The sequence below is a fragment of the Bombus huntii genome, chromosome 3, assembly GCF_024542735.1.
Source record: "Bombus huntii isolate Logan2020A chromosome 3, iyBomHunt1.1, whole genome shotgun sequence".
NCBI lineage: Eukaryota > Metazoa > Arthropoda > Insecta > Hymenoptera > Apidae > Bombus > Bombus huntii.
In genome coordinates, this window is record NC_066240.1 from 10341823 (window position 1) to 10368676 (window position 26854).

General features: G+C 38.4%; 1 protein-coding gene across 3 annotated transcripts in view; it reads right to left on the reverse strand.

Moving 5' to 3' along the window:
* Positions 1 to 26854, reverse strand: part of LOC126863748 (carbonic anhydrase-related protein 10) — a 226734-nt gene that overhangs the window by 89011 nt on the left and 110869 nt on the right. For all 3 annotated transcript variants that reach the window (XM_050614218.1, XM_050614219.1, XM_050614220.1), the window contains exon 2: positions 15512 to 15559. In XM_050614218.1, coding sequence (XP_050470175.1) covers positions 15512 to 15559 — 48 coding nt within the window. The remainder of the gene's footprint in view (positions 1 to 15511; positions 15560 to 26854) is intronic.

Below are 26854 nucleotides of genomic sequence, written 5' to 3' on the forward strand. Positions count from 1 at the left end.
ACATATGATTTTCTCCGACGACTTCTGTCACGTAATGTTACTTCTTATTCTGTGACTTTTATGACGTAAAGTTTTCTTTTAGAAGAGTATTCTCTTTTGTCAATATGTTCATTCACGTAGCTATGAGAGTTACACGCTTCTAGTATTAGTACAGCTACATACTAATACTTGTACGACTACTGAATTTCTACAATTTGATAAAATTTCAATATTGTTACTACAAATTAATACGACTGAAGTAGGCGTATACTTATGAGCGTACATTGGATATGTTTTAGATGATACTTAAGCTTGAAAAGGTTGTTGAAATTCGATTAAGTTTTGCGGGTTTTATGGAAACTATGCGACATCTTCTATTCTGCTTGGATATATGTGTTTTATCGAATGGCTATTGTTGGATTAGATCGGTTGGACATTATATCTGGGGTTTTCTTTGGCGAAGAAAAGAAATTATCTTTTATTGCAGTTTTTTGTTGTAACAGAAGAATTGACATTTCGTCTGAATCCCCTAGGGACGTATTAATCTTCCATAGAAATTCCAGAAACGTTTTCCACTTGCCTTAAAACCATCCAAACAATCAAAGCTAAAGCTATTCGAATCTGATACTCGAAATACGTAGATAGTACGGTAACTCGAAAATGATGCATCGGTCATCAAAAACACAATATCGTCAGACACAGCCACACCTGTTCGTGTAGTTCGCAGAAGATACAAATTTCTGACACAGGACACGCGATAGATCTCGTATCTTCAACCGAATCATCATCCTAAATCCGAAACGCGATCGTAGCTTTTCACTCGGAGAACAGCGTGCATCCACGCAACAATCTATACACGTAACTTTTCAAATTGAAATTTCCATGTAAAAGCCTGGATACGCGAGTCATTTCTACAGCGGAAAAAAAACTCGCTTCGAAAATTAGATACGAGTTGCAAGCCCGTGACGAAAACAGAGAAAAAAGAACAGATACAAAACAAAATGAAAAAAAAAAGATAGCAAGATAAAAAATAAAATTGTAGGCAGGGATGGACGGGGGACAAAAGCGCGAAAAGGGATAAAACGCCGCAGAGAGGCAATTACGAGTAACGGCCGGAATTACGAGCAATTCGAAAAGCTGTATACAAACAACGGGAACGAGCTTTCGAAGCTTACACGCATCGCGACCGATAACGATATCGGCCGGTTCGCAATTCGCGACGCCGCGCCGGTCCCGCCGTACAACAGACCGATTTACACACCGTCGCTGTCGCTGTTGTAAATTCGTTAATTAACTAAGGTAATTGCACCTGTAGCCCGGTAATGCATTCACCCAGCAACCCCTGAATACGCTCGAACACGTATCATACGGAGCCAGAAACAGCCGATCCGACGAGTTCAATTTGAATATAAGCAGTTCACTCGTTGTCGACTGCTTCGCTAGAAGCTCTCTTCCCATTCTATAAGAATTTCGTTTTCCAACTGCTATCCGGAGATGACAGTGTTTAGAAGTAAGCGCTGAGTTACGATTATTTTTGAAGAAATTTTTAACGTTATAGTGTAGGATTTTTTTATTCATTTAGAATGCATTAAACAGGAAACGATGGTTATTTAATGTGAACTAAATACAGTAATGTGCTATAACTAAGACAACTAAATAGTTAATTCACAACTCTCGTCACCACGGTTCCAACGCTCTCTTTCACGCGGATCACCCTCCTTGACATCGCTGACCGCACTCTGATTTCTCAACTAACTACTGCCTGTGAATTCGTCTCTTTCCCAACACGTTCGTCGCCCAACGTGATTCGGCTAAGTTTCCTGCGGGGCCCAAATCCGACCGCCAGTATGCAGAACGTAAATAGAGCGACAAGTGGGAATTCGTTGTTTATCGCCTTCGATTTATTGTAAAGAAAAGATTATTTAGTTCTGAAATGGAGAAAGCGATAAGCTTTCCAGTTAGAGTATTCCGAGGGATCTCATGGCAGATATCTCAGATCTTCCATTTAGTCGAGAAGCACACTTGTGAGACGTACATCAGCGATTGTTTCATCCTCAAAATGTTCGGTAAACAGTGTGAAAATATATTTGAAAGCGAGGAGAGTAGTGATGATGGAGTCTACAACTATTGTTCGAAGTGCCCAAAATCACGCCAAATGTGTTTGGAATGTTTTAGCAAATACCATGCGATATAGAATAATGTAATATATTATACAGAATATAAATGAATAAAAAGTATGGTATAATGTGTTTTTCCTATATATAATATCCTATATTTAATTAAGTCGAATAAGAAGAGCGTCGCCCATACTTTGGTGACGGGGCCCCCACGAGAATATACCCATCACATAGATACGTGTGACGTGGCGACGAACGTGTTAAGCATCCTTTTGTTTTTTCCCATAGTCCCACCACGTACGTGTTCCGCAACCGTCCGTGGCCTTTTTTCCGCGTAACTATTCGACTGAAGGTCCGACGACACATTGATAGGCCTGTCGGCACTTAGGCTTTCTCGCAATATTGTTTATGGTTCAACCGGTATTTCTTAGACAATCTGTCCACGATATTACAATAGTAATGTTCGAATCTGATCAAAAGTAGTGATATTAACGAGAGAGATAGATGGCTTCGATATTTGTAAATGAACGATGAGCGACTATAAAGGAAGACACAGCGTCGTCGTTGTATGAAGCAAGACGATGCACTGCACGTCGGAGCATCTCCTTCGTAAAGTTTCACTTTCCTAAGTGGCTAATGGATTAACGCGTTATAAGCGCCCAAAATATAATCAAACTGGTTTATAGGTTGTCCGAAAAGTTTCTTTCGTTTCATAAGGGGATAATAGATGAAAAATAAATTCTGTTTTGTATTATTTTATTGAATTGGGTATGATCCATTTCGTTCTATTTCTATTATTACATTCGTGCATGATTCAATAAATTAATATAAAACAAAAAACATTGCGCCTCTATTATTTTCTTATGAAACGAAAGAAGCTTTTCGAACAAGCTAATACGTTAGAGTTTTGTAACTTTGCAAGCATATGCGATTTATATAAAGAACGTAACGTAGAAAATTTCCATTTACTAAAATTCGAAAATTTTCGGAACGAGTTTGAATTTAATTCGAAAAAAGAAGGGGGTGCGCATGAATGAGTGATAAGGTCGAGATTATACAGAGGTAAAAGTTTGCTGCAAAGAGATTTTCTTCTGCTTAAGGAGGGTCCTAATTACTTCTACTTTGGTCCTTAAAAGAACGGAATTCCATCCTCAACAGGGAATTAAATAGAATTTACCTCTTCTTCCCTGTGAACCGAGAGCGCAAAGTGTTGCTCCGCTTATCAACCGTTCCACTAAACACGAAAACAGTACAAAAGCTGCAACAACTTCGCGGCTGTCGAACGAATCAACGAAGCCCACGTCCCCGTGAATTAAATTACTTCACTCGAAGGGATCTCTTCGACCATTTTCGCGTCCAATTAAACGCAAAAACTTCGAAAGGGGAGACAGATGTCTCTAACTAAATTCTACTTCTCTCCCTTAACGGGGAACTCGCACGATCGTGCTCGCTGTGTTTCTTTTTTTCCATTTTCTCGATCGAACGAACGAACGAACGAAAAGGAAAACGAGTCGGTGGAAACCGCGGCAGCCATAAAAGAAAATTTACAGCGGCAGCGTACGAAGTTGAAGAAGAAAATATCGATCGTAAAGTTAGAGATGGGAGGGGAAAGCCGGTCAAAATGGGTCGTGAATTATTAATTAATAGAGCGATGCTAAGAAACGTGCCGCAAACTTCCGACGAAGAAAGGGAAGCGAACAGCAGGGAATTCAGTTCTTCCAAGTTTCGATGAAAAATAGACTCGCCAGGCGATTAATCGTCGGATTGATCGCGCCAACTACCCAACCTTCGTCTCTGTATTGAATTCTTCGGCCTCGAATTTCCCGCTCAACTTTTATCGACGTCTAAATGGTGTCGGATCACGAACCGAACGAAAATCGGCCAAGAATCGTTTCGTTTCACCTTTGTTAGGCAGTGTTTCAACGTTTAATGCCCCGATCGTTGCAACAATTGTTAAATGGGTGGAAAAAGAATAGGGTTAGGTCTAAGTTTGGAAATGGCACCGTTTCAGTTAAGTTCGTGTTGCGTGCGAGGAAACGAAAATTAGCGGGTTCAAAGTAACAAAAATGAAAGAGTCCAAGTTGATATCGATTGGTATAGATACGTGATATATATTACTATGGCGCCGTGGAGAAAGAATAAAGAGAAAGACAAAAGAAAAGAGAAAAAAGAGAACGTTTTATTCGGAGCTTGCTAGTGGGCTCATTAGTAAAACAACTTAACACACCAGTGTCTTAGATATTGAAACAGTTGTCGGATAAAAGTTGTATAAGCAGGAAAATAAAAATAGTCGGACAAGTATTTTTGAGAATTGTTTTCGGTGGAAACTGCTTTAATTTAGTGAATGTATTATGCAAGAAACGATGAAATAGCTAGGCAAAGGAATGCGGGTCTGATTGGTTATTTCTGATAGAGTCGATGCAATCATACGAATCAGCACGCATATTGACCGCAAGTTTCATACATACAAATAGAAGCATATAGCGACCCGTATGTTAAATATTATTATTTAGAATAAAGTTCTCTTTTTCCTAATAGAAAAAAATTGACTGTAAATTTTCTTCGCGAAATGAAATATCTCGAACTATTGTCTCATAAATGTTCGCTAAAAATCCTCGCTATTTCATCATCTATCGCGTCAGACATTTTTTCCTTCCTGTTTTCGCCGCAGGCTCGTTAATTTTCACGCGAGAGAAAACGGAAAGCGAGCGTAATATACGCGTATAAATTTTGGGGAAGCTTGCTAGGCAAGGCAGATGGCGCGCAAGCTTCGAAAAAGACAAGAAAAAAACTAGCGAATCGGCGAAGAAAAGAGAGGCTGGTGAAACAGACCTTTTCTTTTCTCTTGTTCCTTCCTACGTATTTTCCGGATGGAAACGGCGGCGCTAGTCGACTCGCGTCGAGAGGATAGCTGGAATTAAAGAAGCGGAATAAACATGCAAATGCCCGGCCACTTTCCATCTTTATCAGTGGTCGGAGGATGCGGTCGTGCTGACTTAAGGCTCGACAAAGTTCTCGTCAGTGGAGGAAAGTAGAACGAAGCCGACCGTGGCCGGATCAGCCAGAGATTTTTAAATATACTCGATCCGCGCCGGTGTTTTCGAGTGACGCGAGATAGAAGAGAGATAACGATACTTCGGAGGGGAAGATTAAGAGAGAATTATTCAGCTCAGAGAGATCAGCTGCGCGATGATCGGATGAAAGATGCGAATTGAAGAAATGGGATTTTTAAGTAGACATTCTTCGTTTCTTAGATGTTTACTGTTGACTTTGGACGATTGGTTCGTTCAGATTCCATTAATCTCTCATAACTGAGATTTTGTTTTCTCGCAAGGCAAGAAATTGTAATTCGCGTCTTATTTTATACGTTAATCCCTAAATGCATTATTTTTTCAAATATGCACAAATTTTATATAATAATAATAATGTAATAATATAACTGTGAAATCTATTTCAAGTTTCTTGTACCTTCCAGTTGAAAAGAGAGTTTAGCGATACATAACGAACAATTATTTTAAAAACGCAATAAATTATTTGGTGTATCGATCGTATACCATTTCTATAACTTTCGTTACACAATATAACAATTGTTCGCTACGTTAAGAAATATAGCATCTTAAACATTCAATAAGTAAATAACTTTAAATATATGAGAACTTTTGCCCATAAAAATATTGCAAATAATCCATAGATATCGCTAGAAATAAAAATATATCCAAGTACCTTGAAGTTTTCAAAATTTCCTACATTCCGTCGACGATAGCCGAGATTATCTACAAACGTAAAACGATCCGAGAACGATATCAATGTTTCGTGGGTTTTGGCTGTTCGTCGCCAGGGAAAATCGTTTCACCGAGCTCTGATCCCTGTGAAACGAAACAGGCTGTAACGAGAATGTGGAAGGCGTTTCCGGTGGCCGGTCGGTGGCCGTGCCAGTTCCCGCGGTTATTTCGGTGGTCCGCGAAATTACACGAGAAAATATTTCGGCCGTCGAACCAGGAATCGCAAGGACGTGGTGCGCGGAAGGGCCGCAGGGGAGCGAGAGCCTGGTCCGTGCGCAAAGATTAAATGAAATTATTTAAATGCCGTAATTTAACATCCTGCCTGGCCGGACCGGGCTTCGCAGGTGTTGAACATGCATGTATGCATAGAATACGTTTCCGGAAAACCAACTCTCCTGGTGCCGGTTCATCCAGCAGCCGGCTGGATTGCACGCATACATTACCACCGCTCGAGAGGGCAAATATGCACCCGCGCAGATTTCAAACCGGTCGGCAAACGACTTTTCTAAGTTCGTCTTGTTTCTCATGTTTTTTTTTTCTGTTTCCGTATTTCTGATGAATTAATACGACCAAGTGTTTGAAACGAAGAGATAAGGAAATAAGTTTGGTACGGTTTCTTGTTTGATGCGGTTTGATAAGATTAGTTGACAATGGTGAAAAGGAAGGAACAACGTTATGTTTCATGAACAATGATATGTTTCAGAATTTTTCTTTGTGTTTTCTTGGATGCATAAACAATTGACAATGAGAATATTACGAAATGCATTTTCGATTGACTTGTTTTAAAATCTTTACCTGATAATGCGAGGAGTATAATTCACTATATGTTTTAGTAACTTTTGAAATGTTCACATCTAAATCGATCATCTATATTTATAGGTCTGTACGTTCTATTTGGACGAGTAGTATTTGATACGATTTTTGTGTATTTGTTGTTGAAGAAATTGAGAAGATGATACGGCTGGTAGAGTGGAGTAACCTGGTACGTGGTCAGAATAGTCGAAGTATGTCCAGAAAGATGGTAGAGGATTATTTGAAATGATCTTAAATACATAGCGTTTGTTGGTTAAGTGGAACAAGCCAATGCATGATCAGGCTATTAAATAGAAGTGTTATTCTTTATTGGGGCCATTGTTGTTTCTTTTATGATTACTGACTTCTTTCTGTCATTCTGCTATCTAATGTAAACAAGTGTATTTTAATTAACAATCTTTTTGGTTTTTTAATTTCGAACGAGCAAAATAATAATTTATCATGTTTGACGTTCATACCATTGACAATGTTAATTTTTCCCAGTTCTGAATGTTAATGAAACATGAATAGATATACAGATGTGCAACACACGTCGAAGAAACGTCAACGGAACTGAAATTTACGCGTCTCTCTGCCGCAAAGGTATTCTATTTTCGCAAAGCACTTACGCGAATTCCATGAAACCTTCCACAAAAAACACATAATTCTTACTTTTAAAAAGTAATGTCGCCCCCTAAAATAACATTCTACTGCAGCAATCTGACCGAATGAACCCAGCACCTTAGTCTCCGAATCGAATTAGAAAATACGTTCCGTTCAGATTCGCGAGATTATTCGAAAACGTTCACCTTACTTCATACATTCCGGCTACGAATATTCCCGGTTGCTCGAATATTCATTCGTTTCTATTATTCATAGACTCGTCCTACTTTCTCGTTTTTCGCAACTCTTGATGCATCTAGCCGTGGGAAAATACTACGAGGCCGCCTCGAAAGCAACTGCGATTCGTCCTCTTCGTCTTCGAACGGTGAACACGATGTCTATCGGATGCTGGTGAAGTATGAAAACATTATGTTCTTTCTATAAAAACGTCAGATAGAATGTTTCGTTTATTCAATGACGAGTTATCATTCAATAATTGACTGTTGAGGTTATTAAATGTACAAACAGAGAAACACGTGGATAAATTGTAAAGTAGAAAATATATTTTAATGCAGAAGTGTAAGTACAAGTAGGAATATAATTTGAGCTGGTCCAGATCCGCACGCTAGCAGTGTTGCCGTATAACTGAAAACCCCGAGGCCATCGTCGCCTGTCTACTGTCTATGGTCTGCCTTCGTCCCAGTCTATTGTCTATACGCTGTCGATAGCTTCAGTGCTTGAGGAAACTAAAAAGACCAGATGTAGAATTTTCTTAGAAGTGGTGACCACTTCAACATTGACAAAGATCAAATTTTTTTCCACGGTCCAAAAACAGTCCCGTTTCGAAAAAATAAGTGATTCGTGTATATTCTCTTATGACAATTTACACAGATGTGAATTCCCCTTCTAAAGTAATATCTTTACGTTCGGCGATTCACGGAAACAAGAACGCTCTATGTCAGTTCATAATGCAACCATAATCCGCGGATTAAAATACGCTTAATTGAGCAGGTTCGCGATCGCATTAAAGATATGGTAATGAATTCGATTATTTATCAGCGGAACGTCGACAAAGCTAAGCGGAACTGCGGTCAGTCTTCATTGTGTTTGTTGAATTACAGAAATTCTCCACATTCTGCCGCGAAACGACGTTTTGGTGTGCATATTTCGCGTAATATTGTCACGGTCACTAGTATTCGTAGCGTCATGGGATAAATCTTGCTAAAAGGGGTATTTATCTTTCATGGTTACAGATGACCATAATGCCGATTGTTACGAATTACAAACAAAAAAAGAAAATGGACAGATAGAAATCACAAAAAGGAAATTTGTGTCAACAGGTTCATTTTTGAAGAATTAAATAAGGAAAAAAAAAGGTTCATCGTATATATTCTGATATAAGTATATGTATATATGAGCATAATCATATGTGTATAAGTATAATTTAATTTCCCTGATACATAAAATCACACGACAACGATATAAATATCGCGTCAACCGAATTGTTCTCGAGTTCGTTAAAAATACGCAACAGTCGATACATTTCAGAACTTACTTGAGAAACGAATTATTTATTTATCTGTGACGTTGTTGCTTTCCAAAGGAGATTATCCAGGAACTGCACGGACGAAAGGCCTAATGTCACCACAGCGATGGAATACGCGGCATAAAACATTCATAATGCCGCGATCGTAGGAGAAAAGAATAGATGCTGCACAACCGCTGTCAAATGTCATTGAAATGTTAACCTGATCTCACAATTCTCACAATTCCCTTTAAGATATTGATACATTCTTACAGAAGCCATATGAAATTCCTTACTTACAGTTCTTTATATTTTTGAAAATTCTCTCGCGGATACTAAAATACACATCAACGGTTCAAAAATATAACGGTATATACGTCATTTACACGGAGAACTTCAAACTAGGACGAACTGTCATCCGTAGAAATGTTCGTTTCGCAATTCTTACAATTTTTAAAATCGATATTAGAGTTTATTAATTTTCAAAGTTTTGTTCCAGTCACTTCTCTCCAAATAAACGCGATTCGTTGAAAAATTCAATCGGTCGAAAATTCTCATACGTCTCCGAGCTTTATTGTCAGAATAGAATAGAAATTAACGCGACACCGCGATTAAAATTTATTAATCCGCGAACAGCGAGACGACGACTGGCAGTGTTATCGTACCGTCGCTCAGGCAATCTTGTCATCGAAACCAGGCCAACGCAAATTTATCTGTTTCGTTGGATAACAGGGATGCGATTGTTGCCTTTCATTCGGATTTATAAAATAAACCACGGCCGCTTCCACTTTCAATGCGGACTTGGTTTTCACCTTAACGAAGCCCGTTTCATAAAGAGCTCGCTTAATAAGTTCCAAAAGGCCGCCTACGAGCTTAGATGTTCGTGGTTCGTCGCTTTGGAATAACTTGAAAATGGGGAAAAAACACAGAAGGAAAATAAAAGGGAAAAAGAAAAAATTCATTTTCAGTGAATAAGGGTAGTGACACGAACCAAACGATCTGCCATTATGATGGTAAAATTTCATTTTGTTCCAAGGATCTCCTCTTCTTCTGTTTCTTCTTATTTTCAAGGGATATTGTAACGCGAAGTAAAGACAGGTCAACTGAAAATCATTCAGGTAAACCATGTAGATCATCGAATAAACTAACAAGCGTAAAAGCAGGGATGAATATTTTGATTAATCGATCGATTGCAAAAATTTGATTAACCACTGCGATATACTAAAATATATATTCACAATAATATGCACAATTACTGATTCAACTCCAGATTGTTATTTAATTATTTAATTATTAATTTTAGATTATTAATTATTTAAAATTATTAATTTTAGGTAATTAGTTGTAGATTGTTACAGCAAGCAAATCAATTTCGGTAAATGAATTCCAAAGCGTTCTGACTGATGTTTGTTTGAATTTTAAGAGATTTTTGACGCGGTTTATTAATATTTTTTATCAATGCTGATATAACATTATTATTATTATTGAAATAATGCTTCCATGGAATTCTTATCGTATTTTCTAATTCATCGTTTTACAGTATTTTACGACTATATCGTTTGGATCGTTTCATAGACAGAAGAGAAATGTATCGTTTGTTACAATGTATCGTTAATACAATTTTATGATAATAATCTTTTGCGATAACAATAGAATTCAGCGTCGAAACTGTAAGTCGATCTGTAGCGTCTACCACGTGTAATTATCAAAATCTGTTAAAAATATATATTTAAGTTCTGAGGAAATATTAATTACGTTTATCACGTTAATTCCACGTGGTAGATAAAAAAGCGATGAAATCGAAGAGAACGTGTAACGCGTGGCCTCGTACTGAATCACCACGCGACGATATTGGAATAGATGAAAAAGTGAAAATTACGAGCTACTACGACGTTATTTATGTGCAATTATCTTTATTTACTTCACGCTCTTCGTATAATGTTCGTTTGATTCAATAAAGAGATTGGAGATTCCTATCCTTTTCCCTTGCTTTGATTATTTACCGTAAATTTTCATATTGATAGACATTTAATAGATATTAATATGTTACAATCTACAACGAAATTATTACTACATTATTTTATTTTAATATTAAACACTTTGATATTAATTAAGAAGTTGTTTGAGGCCAGCATTCCTAGTACCTGTTCCAAATATCCTATAAATCCTTGTAGGATTTGCACTTTGGTATTTCAACGTTTCGCTTGAAAGTGGCCATTTGTGTGGATTCATTTGCAAACGGAAGGATTGTTCTATCGAGGTTCGTCAAGGTCAACCGTACTCTCCACGTCAAGTAGCTACGGAAAATTCGATGAAAGGAACCCGCCCCTGCGACGACCCTTTGTGTCGGATTGCCTTCCCCAGTGCATTGTCGAACGCACGACTTCAAGTCTGGGTCAAAGGGCAGCCCTGTTAGCCTTGTACGACCCTGCGGTGAACACAGAACTGATTTCGACACGACAGCGAATTCAGACACAATGGTAGATACCTCGCTTTCTTTTCGTGAAACGTCAATGAAACAAACGAGGAGGATAGATATATTCGTTTCTGTTTTACGCGGTTTTTTAGAGTCCTCGACCTACTATCCCATCGACCTCCTTCATCAATGAATGTAAAGGGTGTGATGAAATACGTACTACCTTGAAATCACTCGAAATTACAGATATTTTTCACTGTGAAATTTTATCGGGGTTTTTCTCTCCCTCCGAATATATGTATTTGTGTGCATCGATGTTACGACCAAAATTGATTGTATCGATATTCACTTTGGAAATTGCAACTTTTCAATTTTTGTTTCACAGCTTTGAATTTAATTAGTTTCGATGCAATTCTTTTTCGCGGATGTAGTATGCTTTTTCACAGATTTGTTGAAAAATTGATTCTTGACTCGAATTTTTATTTCCGATGAATAGGATAAAATTCGGGTGATAGGAGTGATCGAACATTTCCGAAATTTTATGTAAAAGTATCGGTTCAAACAATGTATTTATTGTGAGTTTAAGTTTATACTGCTCGACACAAATAACGAGCTGAAAATCAAACTGGTGTGAATCCAGATTTTCAAAATTTGACTTTAATCACGTTCATCTCAACTTGAAAAATACCATCCTTCATCTTTATAATAAATTAAATTATACCTTTATAACTATATAAGCGATACGTTCTCGCGACTTAAAGAAATACAGTGGATATTTTATAATAATTATTGAGATATGTATAATTTTGTGTCCTGGACTGGGTTAAATGCGTAGTAGAGATACTTGCATGTGGGTGTCAGTGTGTGGCGTTTCGAAAACAGATGAATGTAAACTATTCAGTGGGTTAACAGTCGAGTATAGAAGAAAGTGCTGAGACGCGTGCAAGTGTGTATCGATGAATATCTTAGAAATCGTCCATAAAATAAACATATAACTATTCTAATATTAATTCCAAGTATAAATTTAGTGTTCCTATAACATTATTTCGGCTATCAAGATCCACAATTCTCAACAATGATAAATATAAAAGTCTTTATTTTGTGAAAACTAGACTGACTTACATCGCTATAATTCTCAACTCTTCAAACGCGTAGTCAAACACTAACAACAATGTTTCAAGATAAACGTGTCTCTAGTTCTCAAAGCCATTGGCGTTTAGTGAGAGATTCTTAATTAACTCCCTTATGCTCGCGGATTAAGCAAGATATGCTCTCTCTGGTGCACCGTCTGAGCATTTTAACAAGTGTATCATTAAGTCCCTTACTGGCATACGTCATAGTGTAAATGAAGGCAGTCTCGTCTCGCGGTAGAAATTTCATTTTCACTTCGAAATAGTACTTCCAAGGGCCGGAAAAGTGCTCTTCAAATGTTGCACAAGGCTTGCCAACGGTTACCAGTTGCGTATCAACGCGAAACACGCGACCACGATGGGGGCCGACTTAATCCCAAGCCACCTGGAGGAGTTTCATAGCATTGAAAATTTTTCATTCCCCAGCGCATTCCACGTCGAATATCTGTCCGGGAGTTCGTTTGTCATTCTCCTTTTTCGCGCTTTCTCAAAAAATTCTTCTGTATTTCCAAGCTCTGTCATATATCCTGATACTTGAAAAAAATGTTTTATTTGGTATTACAAAATCTTAATATTTAGCGGGTCTATTTTTAACTTCGTTGTTGCTGTGTTTTGTTATTTAAAGTCGCATCATTTGTCAGGATTACTGTCTTCTGCTATATTCTTTTATTATACTTTCAACTCATGTTGTATTATACTTGTTATTTCAAAATGTTTTATACAACGCGTACAATATACATACATATATATATATATAAAAGTTTCCTATGATGAGTGTTGAAATAGGTTTCGTGGGCCATTTTACATCCAACGTTGTATCCACTGAGTACACGCAGCGAAGAGAAACGACGAAGTAGAGTCTACATATGGCGATATTTTTCTCCACAGTCGGGATGAAATCAAAGATATGTTGAACGTATAGATAGACGAGCGTAAGATGGTACAGGTATATATCTACGGAGGGAGTCCGTTATTGGTTGTAAAAACGGCCGAACCATCTGTCCGCAATATGAGACCTCGGTGCACCCTAAAAATCCACTCCTGAGCCATCAATGACGGTAATAAGTCACACAGAGTCCCCTGCTCTGATCTTGTAGTGGTCTGATCGTGCCTGCCAGTGAAATTCAATGACAGAATCCAGCGGTATGGATTCTTTGTTTCTCGAGGCAAACATTGTAGACGACAGTTGTCCGGGCTCAAGAAAGACGATAGCGGGGGACAAACCGAATTTTCTGAGCCTGGAAAATTTAATAGTCGAGGACCTACTGTAGGCAGAGGGAGTAGTTGGGTAAGTTGGGTCTCTAGCAAACATAAGCGCCAATATCTTAGAAGAGCTAGTCCAAAGAACCCTATCAACAATATTTTTTGAAACGAATTACATTCACCCACCCAAGAACTACTTCTCAATCGAACTTGAGAATTACAAAACAATCTTTCCATGCTTGCAGGAAATTGAATTTCTTCCTAATGACTTGACTTAACACTTACCATTCGAGCGATATATTGATTTTTATTGAACCAACAAAATGGAGTTCTGCAAAGTTTGATTGAACAGCATAAAGCTTCACCGCAAGCGAAACGAACGCTAGCTTCAAGCACAAAAAATATAATATTCCAAAACCAGGAGAAAGAACAGCAAATAAGTAGAAGCGTAAATCAGGTTGCATTTGTGCCAGAATTCTCACTTTAGCCATACTTTGAAGTATCAGAGCGCGAATGAATATATATATATATATATATACACACACACACAGTGAGACGAAGGTCGAACGTGAGAAAGTTCACGCGATAAAAAGGAATTCGACCGAGAAGCGAAGCGAAAATTTTGCGGAAAGGGGCAGGTCGAGGCTTTATAGGAACCGTGCCTTAACCCAGGTTATACGGCACTGTATCTCTTGTGGCAGCTGGCTCACATGGCGGAACAACACTAAACTCGAGGCTCTCGTGCCTCGCACGACCCTATCGGGTGGCCGTCTTATTTTTAATAAAAACTCGGCGGCGCGGCGAGATTAAAAAATTCGTGCCGGCGCCACGAGCCACTCGATGGCGTCGTAACTTAAAATTAAGAAAATTAGGGGACCTTCGCGTTGCCACCAACCCCGTATATCACGGAAACTGATCAATTTTTCTTGTCTCCGACAACTTAAATCCCGAAACCTTCTTGTTACCTCGAGAATGATCGAAATTAGGTATGGATTAATTGGATGATGAATTTTTAACAACGCACAAGTGGATTATATTACCTGTGTTGTATGTTAATGAACAAGCGAGTCGAATAATTTATTTCTCTGCAGTAGAATTTTGAAAATAATTTGAAGACACATAAAGGGCAAAGCATAATATTTAGCTTATAAAAAAGAAGATGCTACAGTTCATGTGCAATCTTTGAATTATCAACATATATACATCGAATTATTCGGAAGTTCATACATGATAAAGATAAGAGAGGAAGACAAACTTTCACATAAAAAGAAATTGAAACAAAGAAAATAAGTATGTAAGCTTCTGCATAGAAACAAAATGTCGATTTATCGTAACATAGCTTCTTAATATAGTCCCGGAGGTATCAGCTCGTCAGAGAACTTTTTCAATATTAGCCTTACCGTAGACAACCGGAGAAAGAGTGATTTTTAACGCGGAATCTTTCCGATATCTCATTATTCCGTCGAGTTCTCGAAAGACCGGAACGTTGCTCGACGAACTTGACGCAATCGATTGTGAAATCCTCGAATATTAATGGAAATTAATTCGTGCCGATTAATTTCTCTTTCTGAGCAGCCCGGTATCGGTATCGATTCGCAATTACACAGGCGATTACTTTATCCGGCAACTCGGAAAATTGATGGAAATTCCTTTGGAAATCAGATCTTCCAAAATCAAGAGAGTCAGCGCGATGTAATATTAGTTACTGGGAGGAGGGGAGGGGGGGGGGGCGGGGAAATTCTCATCAAAGAGATACTACATTTCCTTTTTACTTCCATTTTACTCGTTACTTATGAAAATTAACTATATCGTGATATTTGTTTAACGCGAAGATTAAAAATAAGGATATATTTATATCGTTTAAATCTTTGGTCTTAATATTTTGAGATCTTATGAGTTTGCACTCTGGAAGTCTTTCCCTGTTAGTTGAATTACCGACGGATTTAGGTGGATTAAAGACTTACCTGAAATTCCGTCGTAGGTCCACCATTCGTCCCAACTGGCCTCGGATTCTGTAAAGCAATGAAACACAACTATTATCGAAGTGTTTGGAACTCGGCAACACGCTATGTATTACTTAACTGTTATGTACGATCCATTTATATACAACAAATAATAGAATACTAGAATAATATATTGATGTTCTAATTGGAAAATAACAAACCTGATTTGTTATTTGTTAAACTTGTTATTAGAATAGCGATGATATTGAAATTAAAAATATAAATTAATAGATTTGTATATCCGAAGCGTGAGAAAGGATATATTTTACGTTGTACAGTGAATTAATGCATGGTATTTGCCAGTTTCTTAACCCGTATATCTTTAGAAACTTCTGCTACACCGGTGAGAACTTTAAAGTTCCATCAAGCATCGAAGAGCATCGATCAATTGAACTTCTTAGCGTCGAGAAATGATCGATCAATCGATTGATAATAGTGATTCAGAATTGAAACTGAAGCATGCGATCAACAGTAAGACTGTAACTCTTGAAACGAGATATTTTCTTTCAAAAGTTTCTTTCAAGGAATTATACAGCTATGTAATAATTCTATGTTACTACGTTACAAGCTGACATTGACGTACTACGTTTCAGTTTATTATCTTTTTCAATTAATTTACGTATACAATTAGATTCTTACTTCTTCAAAACTGTGATTGTAGAAAAAAATTGCAAGGGTTCGGTCGTGAATTTGTCAATATTTCATGAAATTTGAAGAAACTGATGCGTTTGTGATACTGTGATAACAATATATTTGTTGAAGCCCGGGAAATTTTTCAATGTCTCTACGTTCACGCAAAACTTAAATATAAGGAAAGGAAGCCAGGTCACAGTTTCAAAACTCCGTAAAACATTTAATCTCTGGGCTCGATAATCACAGAAAAAGCACCATAAAACCAGACTAACCAGCGTACGTTTTCGAAGCCTATGAAATTTCAAACGCCTTCTGAGAAAGCAACATAGGATTCCTAAACGTAACAGCACGAGATCGTTGATTCCATCGTAAAAACCTTCTTCAAATTTCCATTCAAAAAACAGAAAAAAGTGCCCGATACTCTTCGCATCCAGCCATATACACTCCATACAGAGAAAAGAAAAACAAAAAAGAAAAAAAAAAAAGAAATGCTGGAAATCTGCAAACGCGATGAGAGATCGGATCGGAAACGGTAATCGTTAAATCGCTTAAAATTCAGCGAGCGAGAGTGTCTCGTCTCGGAGCACTCAACGTCCTCATAATTGAATTCTCATTCCACGAGGAACACTTTATCTTCCGCATTACCGCGTCCCTTTCCATATTCATTACTTTTTCCGCCTCGAAACAGCCGGCCGGTGCTGTCGGGAGCCAGGGCTCGTCGTTTTTTCTATATGCAAATCATCCGGCGTTCCATCCGTGGCGAACGTTTTAATGCCCTAAGCGTATCGAATAGTTCGAGATTCTCCCTCGAACAATTATTGCTTGGAGCTCCGGTTTTCTAGTCGACCCTCGTCCACGTGCGCACGTCAAACCTTCTCTCTTCTCCTCCATCGTTTCTCTTCGCTCTATTACTCTATGTCCTTCTCCAACATTCTCTCTATCTAGCTTTCCGCTCTTGCCACCACAGTCGTCAGACTCTCGGCCTGACCAAAGCGCGACTCATTCCACTTCCGACGGTGACCCATATTCGATTATCTGGATGCATGCCATCCAACCTCGCACGGGCAAACTAATTGCCTCAAATTGGAAAACTTTCTCGGCCTGTCCTGATCTCCGCCCTCTCCTCTCGCCATTGTCAATCTCCCATGCTTCTCTGTACCGTGTCCTATCTCGATGCGAGCCATGATCGTTTCACATCCTTGTTCTCTTAATTCGCGATAGAGTTCATCGGGTTTGTTACGGATACAGTGCGGATAATTACGCAAATTTATATTTTTACGAATGTAATTGAAAAAAACTGAACGCAGACGTAAATTTGTTTTACCTACTAAATATCGTAACAAATACTACGGTAAAGCTATCTCATACGTTTTTGCGTATTATGTGCACTCCGTGCATTTTCCAACGAACGCTACGAAGGTGTATGCACCAACAAATTTTCTGCTACAAAAAGTGTTTGATGGCAAGAAAATGAAACCGTAATTCATCAATAAATATATAACTCTTCATCGATAAATCTTGGAAATAAATTATTTTCACCAATGAGAAAACAAGTGCGCTTGAACAATTTTCCATTGAGTTCTGTTTTTTCAATTAGTTCCTAAAATAAAGGAAACGTCGTGTCGTTCCTTTAAACGATCGAATGGTCAAAGGTTCGAAAAATAAGAGTTCGTATAGTGCCAGGACAAAAAAGAAAGTTATTTAATTGCGTCGAATTGCGCAACGAGGGACGAACCGCTTTTGCCGTCGTTTACGTAGCAGCGTAACGAGCGCTGTTAAACATCGAAGGAGAAATGAACCGTGGTCCGTTTGGCGGAAGGCAAGAAGGAACCGCTTGTCGATGAAACGTTTCTACAGAATGCACAGACTAGACGGTTGGCGCGTGTACGAGGACGCGAGCAACCAAAGGGAGAAGAAGTAAAACGAAAGGACGAAGAATTTAAACGAAACAGCGGAACGAGGATGGGTTCTTTTCTATTTCGCCCGCGGTAATTTCACTTTAATTATGTTTTTTACATCTTCGCAAAACCTGTTTGCAATTTCCTCCTCGGCTACCGTTTCAAAATATTTCTCGTATGTTCCGAAGATCGAACTTGAAACTTTCCTTTTTTCAGTTTTTCATTCTCTTCTCTTTTATTATCCAGCTGAATTGACTTTATAGTAACTGTTAACATGTTCAGCCTGTCATTCTGTCATGAATAGTCGAATTTAATTTAATCTAGTCTAATTATACTATAATATCTTCGATTTTTTTCCACACTATTTCTGATATAGAACGTTTCGTGAAATGGACGTTTTAGGAAATAGCGAAGCTAGTTTTAAACTATCGATATGATGTTTAATATTTCTGAAATAGGTTCGAAAGATACCCGTATGTTTATTAATTGGTTTTGAAACATGAATGCGAAAGTATATTGCAAGTAATATATTGTTAACTTACTGAAATTTAATAATTACGTATTTAAATAACATTTTAACAGTTTGTAATCTTAGATATTCCAGTTACGATTTTATATTAGCTCTTGCAAGACTTGCTCGAGGGCAGAATTAATTTTAGATTGAAGCAAGATCGAATTAATTTCTTACTAACTATCGCAAAGGCTTAGTTCATGCAATATTGCACTACTGTGAACTTCTATCGCAAGTGGCCTGGGACAGCGCTTCGGGGAATTCGAAGTGTATTATCCCATAGAAATAAGTTTAGTATCCAGTTTCTACCAGGTCTAAGTATTATCTCTTGCCTATCTCTCACGTCAACTATTTTATTTGAAAAACCACTTTCTCAAAAATTGCACTACCAAATTACTCCATCGATACTCCATATATCATATTACCAGTAACTTAGAAAATCATGTTAATATTGCACACATTAATAGAAATGAATAGCGATAGGAAAACTAAAAATACTATAATATTCGAAATGTTGAACAAAGTCAAACTTTCTCATGTTCGTCATAAATTCCTTCGCGCGATGTAAATTTTATAACAGTACCTATTTCTTAATAAGAGAAAATAATACAGAACTCCATAAAACGATAATTACTGTGAGAAACGCAAACTCAGAAAAGTAAACACTGTGTAAGATTTCAACAAGTTTCGCACGTAATATATTCATAAACATTTCCGATAGTAAGTGTTCGAATACTTTCGCGAGTCGCTGTACCTTCTGGACTAAAATCCTGCACATCAAACATTCAAAAACCTAAATTGTATCGTGCTCGATAAACAGCCATCCCACTATTCCACGATTCGTTTTCCACTTTCCATGCTCCTCCTGCTCCCCCATGTCACTCCTTCCTCAAGCAATTGTAACAGCAACCGTGTCGTCGTCCAATTTTCAGCGAGCGAATCCCGGGCTCCATCGACTCCATCGAAAGGAAACGTAAATACGCTTAAAAGTCACTCGAACGAACCGAGGATGGAAAGCCTGGAAAGCAGGTTAATCGCGTGGCCTCGGGCCTTCACGGGACTTCCGACGTCGTTCGTGTATCTCTTCCGGCATTCGGTCCGCGTAGCAAATCTCGACGAAAATAAGCGCCTACGGAAGGATGAGCGAGGGCTCGAGAGAGAAGGAATTAATAATTTCCGCGCCGCGGAGGATCGTCAGCGCGACCCCAACTCTCCAGTCGCGCCGTTATAATTATGGTTAACCGAAATTTCTATATTCAACGACGGCCAACCGAGTGGAGGAGCCGCGTAACTGCCTGGGACCTGGAGACGTTGTTAACTTTAATGGCGAAATTATGGTCGGATTAAACGGGGCTCGCTCCCAGCCCAGATAGCTGCCGAGACCTACGTTTTCGCACTTTCTCACCAACAATCAACGTTCCACCGCAAATAACACTTTTTGTTGTCCCGCGGACCCTCGCACGAGTAGCTCGGTATTTGCGACTTTTAACAAAGCAAAGTAATGATAATACTTCTTCGTATCTCTGAGCGCTTTACATTCACGACAAATATAAGATTTTCGACCGAACATGTAAGGCAATAAGAATTAGAAGAATATAAGATCACATAAGTAGAATAGTTACTTACTGGTCAAACGCGTTATTCTTAACTGTCTATTCGCAGCAAATGTAACTATCCTAAGATTTGTAGTCAAAGATGCAAGCCAATAACAAGAATTAAGACGCTGTAAGATCAAATAAGTAGAATAATCGTATACTGATTAGACACGTTACTCTTTTATTCGATTATCAAAATACATGAGACGTATCCTATTCTAAACAATTACCCTAAAACGAAGTATGTTAAAAGTGTCGACAAAAAATCTAGAACTAAAAAATGGCTGAGAAATTACATCCGTATCACAGGCCCGGTTGAAAAGTAACTATTTCTAACGCCCTGACACACTTTTTATTAAAACCAATTCCATGACAGCACGCGAGATCAAGTTTCTGCTCGTCTCACACCTTTCCTCGCCCTTCGTCACCAGCAGTAAAGAGGTTTATTAGCCGCGTGGCACTCGCTTCTTCCCGTAACTTCCGTGCCCGGTTTTAGCGCTTCCCGCTGTCTGTTTTTAACACCGTAGGTGCTCTCGCTCAGCGGCATTGTAATTCCAGTATTATTCGTTCAGCCACGATAAGAAAGGTAATTGCGAAATTGCCACACCTGTTGTCACATTCTAGCCTAGTGTGTTCAAGTGTTGGTTAATGGGAACAGCAAGACACTTTGCCGACTGTGTGGAACGACGCTCTTCACTCTCATTTGACGGATATTTTCCGACATATCATGAGAAGAGAAGTTTCTATTGGAAGTTAGTTCCTTGGTGTTTGACGGATAAATTGTTCAAATCGTTGAAATTGTTGAGAGAGGTCTATTATCGGATAACTATATTTCAATATTTTAAGCATGAAATTATTCTTTTGGATCAGATTGTCGAATATCTTTTGATAACTGTTGGGTTGCTACGTAGCAATAGATATCGGTTTTCAGATAAATGGTTTCAAAAATTATATTGTAATTTGTTTCAAGAATGTAAATTTTTTATGAAAGCAACAATCTTCTTGACCCTTCTTTTTTATTGAGAACGATATTACAAAATTGTTGTTTAACGTTCTTGTTGTTTCGATCACAATTTTAACGGGATTATATTCGTAAAGAAAAATAAGTCAGAGAGTGGCGTTTTGAAAGAAATAAATTACATAAAGAACACGAGAGGCAAAAACTGACGGCGTGTATTCCTTAGAAAAGTGCTGGCTTTTCCACAAAATCGTGAACATCGGCTAATTATTTCGGTGCTTGAAATTCGAGAATGTAACCGCAACTTCGAGAAGCGGAAACACGCAACTGGGCAAACTAACGCATCGAACCTGTTAACTAGAGGTTTCGTTTCAACTCGGCCCGTTCGTGCGTTCGATCGCGTGACTTTTCCACGTTTTAACCGCTGAATCGTTGAAGTAGCTTCGCCGCTAGGGCTGTTTCATCAATACTACCAATGATAATAACGTATCTACCAGCAATAATTACGGTCAGAACAGAACATTCTCCGCAACATATTGAATAGATACTGTGATTTCGTTGTCGATGAAATTGTCGTTGAAATATCAAGGGAACTTCTGTCTCCTTTGTCTCCTTTCCATTTTTTTATCGGCGCTGTATCGCAGTCATAAAGCGGAGATTTCTACGCATGAATCGTGGAAGAAATTGCCTGTGTAACTCGAAGTTATTGTGCCCACGGGGTTTCCTTGACTTTAGAGAACTTTACCTAGCGGATGTAGGTCAGTATGTATGTACTAGTTTCATCAACAGATTGTGACGGTAATGAATGAACGAATGAAGCATGGATTTTGGAGATTTAAAAAACCAAAGCGACTGATCGAGTAATTTACGAAGGATATCGAAAAGTTTTGCGAATAATTTGTAGATTATAGATATATGTGTTAAATATATGGTACACTTATACTGTACGCGTGAAAGTGTATGTGAGCGTTGAAGGATGTCCAGGTATCAGTTGAGGCAAAAGCGATTAAAAGCGGTTAGAAGTTATTAACCCCTTAACCTACAATTTACGTTCGAGAATGCCCGTATTATTTACGTTTGGCCCGATCATCGTACTACGGGCTATGCCCGTATACTATGTTGTAGGTTAAAGGGCTAAAAGCCGTTAGAAGTGATCAGAAGTAATCAGAAGAAAAAAAAACAAAACGAGTAGGTTATCGAGTCCTTCAGAGAGTAACGTACATGCAGAGTTGAATAATCTGCAAATAAATTTTAAACTATTTGTTTTTCCAAATCCTCTCTATACCTTAACAATATATATACATATAGTTATTTTAGTCAGTTTCGATATAATCGTGACCAACGTAACCGTAAATCGTCTCACAACAACGCTAATCAAATTTCCAAATTTTTCGTAAAACAGTATAAAATATTTAAAACTTGTTACGATTATTGAAAAATTATAGTAGACTGTACTTTATTTAGTATCTTACACTATAAACATAACAATAAAAATCATAAAGCGTATGAAGCAAGATAACCAGAATGCAAAACCAGACAAGAGTATTCAATTTATAACGAATATCAACAGTTATCCTAATACTTATGACGAACAGTGTAAATATCTCTTAGCTCGCTAGAAAACAACTTGTATTAGGTTGTCCGAAAAGTTTCTTTCGTTTCACAAAGTGATAACAGATGAACAACAATTTCTCTTTTATATTATTTTATTGAACTAGGTGTGATCCATTTCGTCTATTTCTATTATTATGTTCGTGCATAATTCAATAAACTAATATAAAACAAAAAACACTGTGCGTCTATTATTTCCTTATAAAACAAAAAAAAAAAAAGATTTCGGACAACCTAATACATACAAGAACGTCAGCTCGTTACTTTCATCTGCAGATCCGTCTACATCCTTTCGTGAACACACATCAAGTCCCGTTCGTGGATGCATTAAAATATTTCACGCAATATTTCTGCTTTGCACGAGCCTCTTGCGGCACACGGCTATTCATTTTCCCGTCGGCTTGGACGAATTGTCGGTTGTTTAATTATGATAGCCGGGCCGTATCAAGCACACGAGTCGAAAGAAAAGTTGGCTGAAACGAGGAAATGAAACGAGACGGGAAAAGAGGGTGAAAGAGATGGCGTGATCCGTAGTTCCGTCTCGCCTTCCGCACCCACCGTAATATGATTTCCCTTTCCGCGCTCGCGTTTTTCGCATTTCGCTTAAACGAACGCCTCTGAATGGCGATGCTGACCCTCCGCCACCACTTAATGTGCCCGTTGCCTCTTTAGCGGCCGACGACGTGGAAACGTAATCAACAGGAAGCTCGTACACGTTGCCTTCTGGATATTTCGTCTGAAATTTTCTGGACGTTCGTCCGCGCCGTTTCTGTCTCAGATGACCTCCATTCGATCATTTTCCTGGTTACGAAGCTTCGTTTCCCTTTTCTCGTTTTGTTTGTATGTACGTGTTTTCTTTAAATTTTATTCTGTATTGTTGTAATGACGAAGAAAGAGAATTGTAACGACAAAGAAGGAGAGAAAAAAGGGAAACGCGTTTCGAGATCAGCTAATAGATTCGTCAGAAAGGCTTTTTAAAAGGAATACTTTCTTTTACGTCCTGTAAGGGAAGTACAAAACCTTTGAGTTACCCTAGTATTTACTTGAAGCTTCGTACATTGGTAGATTTCTCTGTTCTGTTGATGAATATAACTTAATACGAGGTAAGTTACTTAAAAATTATCTTTCTACCACTTTGGGATACGTAAATTGGCAATTTTACAGTGTTCTGCCATTTTTACAAAAATTATATATTTGAGTATAATAATAATTTAATATAAATAATTAGTATAATAATAATATACTAATTTAAATATAGTAATAGTTTACAGTAAAAACGCTGCTTCATATGCATTGAATGCATTGATAAAATGTTGAAACAGTGAATTAATTCCTGTCGTAGTATAACAACATCCCTGCTACTTAACTACTATCGATTCCTGCAAGAACGAACTAAAGGATACGAAAATCGTGTACGAAGATTCATTCGTGGACAATAATAATTTAAAAAAAAAAAAAAGAAAACGGCGCATGGGATTAAACGGTACGGGGAAAACGACGGCAGAAAAACGTAGCTGCATCGTGGCGGGAAAAATGAATATAATTTCAGGACGAGCAACTCGCATATTACCCTTGCAATATCCGGAGAGTTTTCTTAATCTGGACTTCGCCATGATGCGAATACGAATTAAACTCTGCCACTGTCCACGGCTTGAGCCCTTTATAAGCTTTGGTTCCTCTCTATGCGCCACCGTTACAAGAAAAAGAGGATTTAGAGGAAGATCACGACATGTAATACGACCTCTTCCTCCTTTTTTATTTCATCTTAAGCCTTCAAGGGAAGACGATACGCAGTGCGAGAAAGGATAATGCGCGGTTTACACACGAAAAAGATCTAAGCAACGCTGTATAAAACTGCTACCTTCCTCGATCCGTATACTTCCGCCAGCCGAAACAGGATTAATCCAAGAAGCGCGAGCGTATAATATATTACGCTTTTAATTGCCGTCTTAGCTCGCCAACTTACATCTCGCGCTGTTCCTTGTACGTTTTAATATTTTCTATTTTCCCTTCTTCATCATCCGCTTTTCACCTCGTGCATCCTTCTTTTCTATTCTACGCCTTTATTGCCCTCTGCCGTTAGCAGGTCCTTGAATACGGTGGCTGTAGGAGCTCTAATTTTATAAGAAGCATGAAACTTCATGTTTTCAGGTGAAATTATATTTTTCGTTTAATCCTTTTGTTCCATAGGTATAAACGTTCGTATGACTATTACGCGACAAATACAAATTATTCACACGATCATTTCAAGATTTGAAAACGTTATGCTCATCGTTCTACAAGTTCAACAGCTACAAATATCTGTCTGTTTGACTTTTCTATCAACTACTTCTTCGATGTTACACTTCTTCAGCTTGAGCAATAGAACTTGGCACGAGTTCTCAGAACATTATACGTATACGTAAGCGAATGCTAATTCACAATTTAGTTTTGCCATGTGCACAATTTTTATTAAATATAATTTAAAAATTGTACTCGTGCTTCGATAAAGTACTATGACGAAGTTATATTCGATGAATGCCATAAGAAAACTGTTCCTACTCCACGTAACAACATCTCCAAACATTATGCTAATCGTAAATTCCATACCACAAAAGCTCACAAAAAGGTCTATCATAATCAACTCACGAACACTCACTGAAACAACTCGAACGAGTCGCTCGCTGTTCGAACGCGTATCCTCAAAGGCTGCAATTCACGAGCAACTGTTCGAGAAATCGAAAGTGTACACAGTGGATGAATACAGTCGCGTAATCACCGGATCTACACCTTTCTCGATCGGCAAATTGTCGGGCTTGTTACACGAGCAATTGGTGGAAACCGTTTCGCCTTCGTCGCCCATTATCCCGCTTTTCTCGAACGCTTTTTCCCTAAGGGAGAGACCTCTTCTCGCGTACTCGCCCTTTCACCACTCGCGTACTCCAACACACGCGCGACCGTAAATTGCCCTTAGGTCGGCAGGAATAATTTTCCAGTGAGTTTTTAATAATTCATGGTAAGCGCGGACCCCGAGGTGTCGGATTATTAGGGCAGAAGAGAATCGCAGGATACGGGGGAACGTTCACTTGATGGTTTACCGCTTAATAATTCGACGGGTGGCGAGTTCTGCTTAGGGTGATCGAAGGGTAGCTTCAAACGGAGGGCTTGCGATGTATGGAAGCAAGAATTAAGAGCCTATAGGTAGATGGTGACAACGTTGTTTTGCAAAATTTAATAAAATATTAGAACACCGTTGCCGATTCGTTTGGAATTGGATGGAAGTAACGTTTGAGGATGTGGAAGATTCGTTTACGAATTTTTCTATCTTTCAGATTATCTTCGCTTGGTCGTTGTGTAATTATAATGATTGATTTGGAGTATTTATTCAAGTATTTTAGGGCTGCTTGTTAATTTATTTATGACTGAGTAGAAATAATATTTAAAAATTCGAAAGGCTGACTTTCGTCGAATTTTATATTTTCTAGAGGATATTTTTCAAATGACACAACTCAAGTTTTTGATACAAAGCTTTATATACTAAACACATAATATATACGTCGAGGATACGATAACTCGTCTACGATTCGATACTTTAAATCGTAAAGCGAGAAAAATTGCAATAAAAAGGGCAAAAAAAAAAAACCTAGGGAACTTGACTGATGAAATTCGAATCGAGGCTGCCACTATGCGAGAATTAATTCAACGCGAGGGAAAGTGAACACGTGGTGCCTACTTTGAACGAGAGAGCAGGATCGAATAGAAAGTCGAGGATTAAGGAAAAACGTAGCAACTGTTCACCCACCGGACGTCGGATGCCAGACGAATTAAAAGCCGTGGTCCTTCGATAATTTAAGTAAATATCACGTGATACAAATGAAAAGCACGTGAGCCTGATACCGATTAAACACGATATCGATCGTCGAGGCCGTACCGAAATTACAGTCCACGGGACCCGGCTGGTTTCTCTCTTCCTCTGTGTTTCGACCAGATAAGACTGGGCAAATAACGGTGTAGATACTATCGGTTCTGCCTTTCTTTTATCAACGGGCATATCAAATAAGTCTATAACTAACCGTGCAGACCGTATCTCTGTGCCGGGATGCCTGTAACCACGCTCAG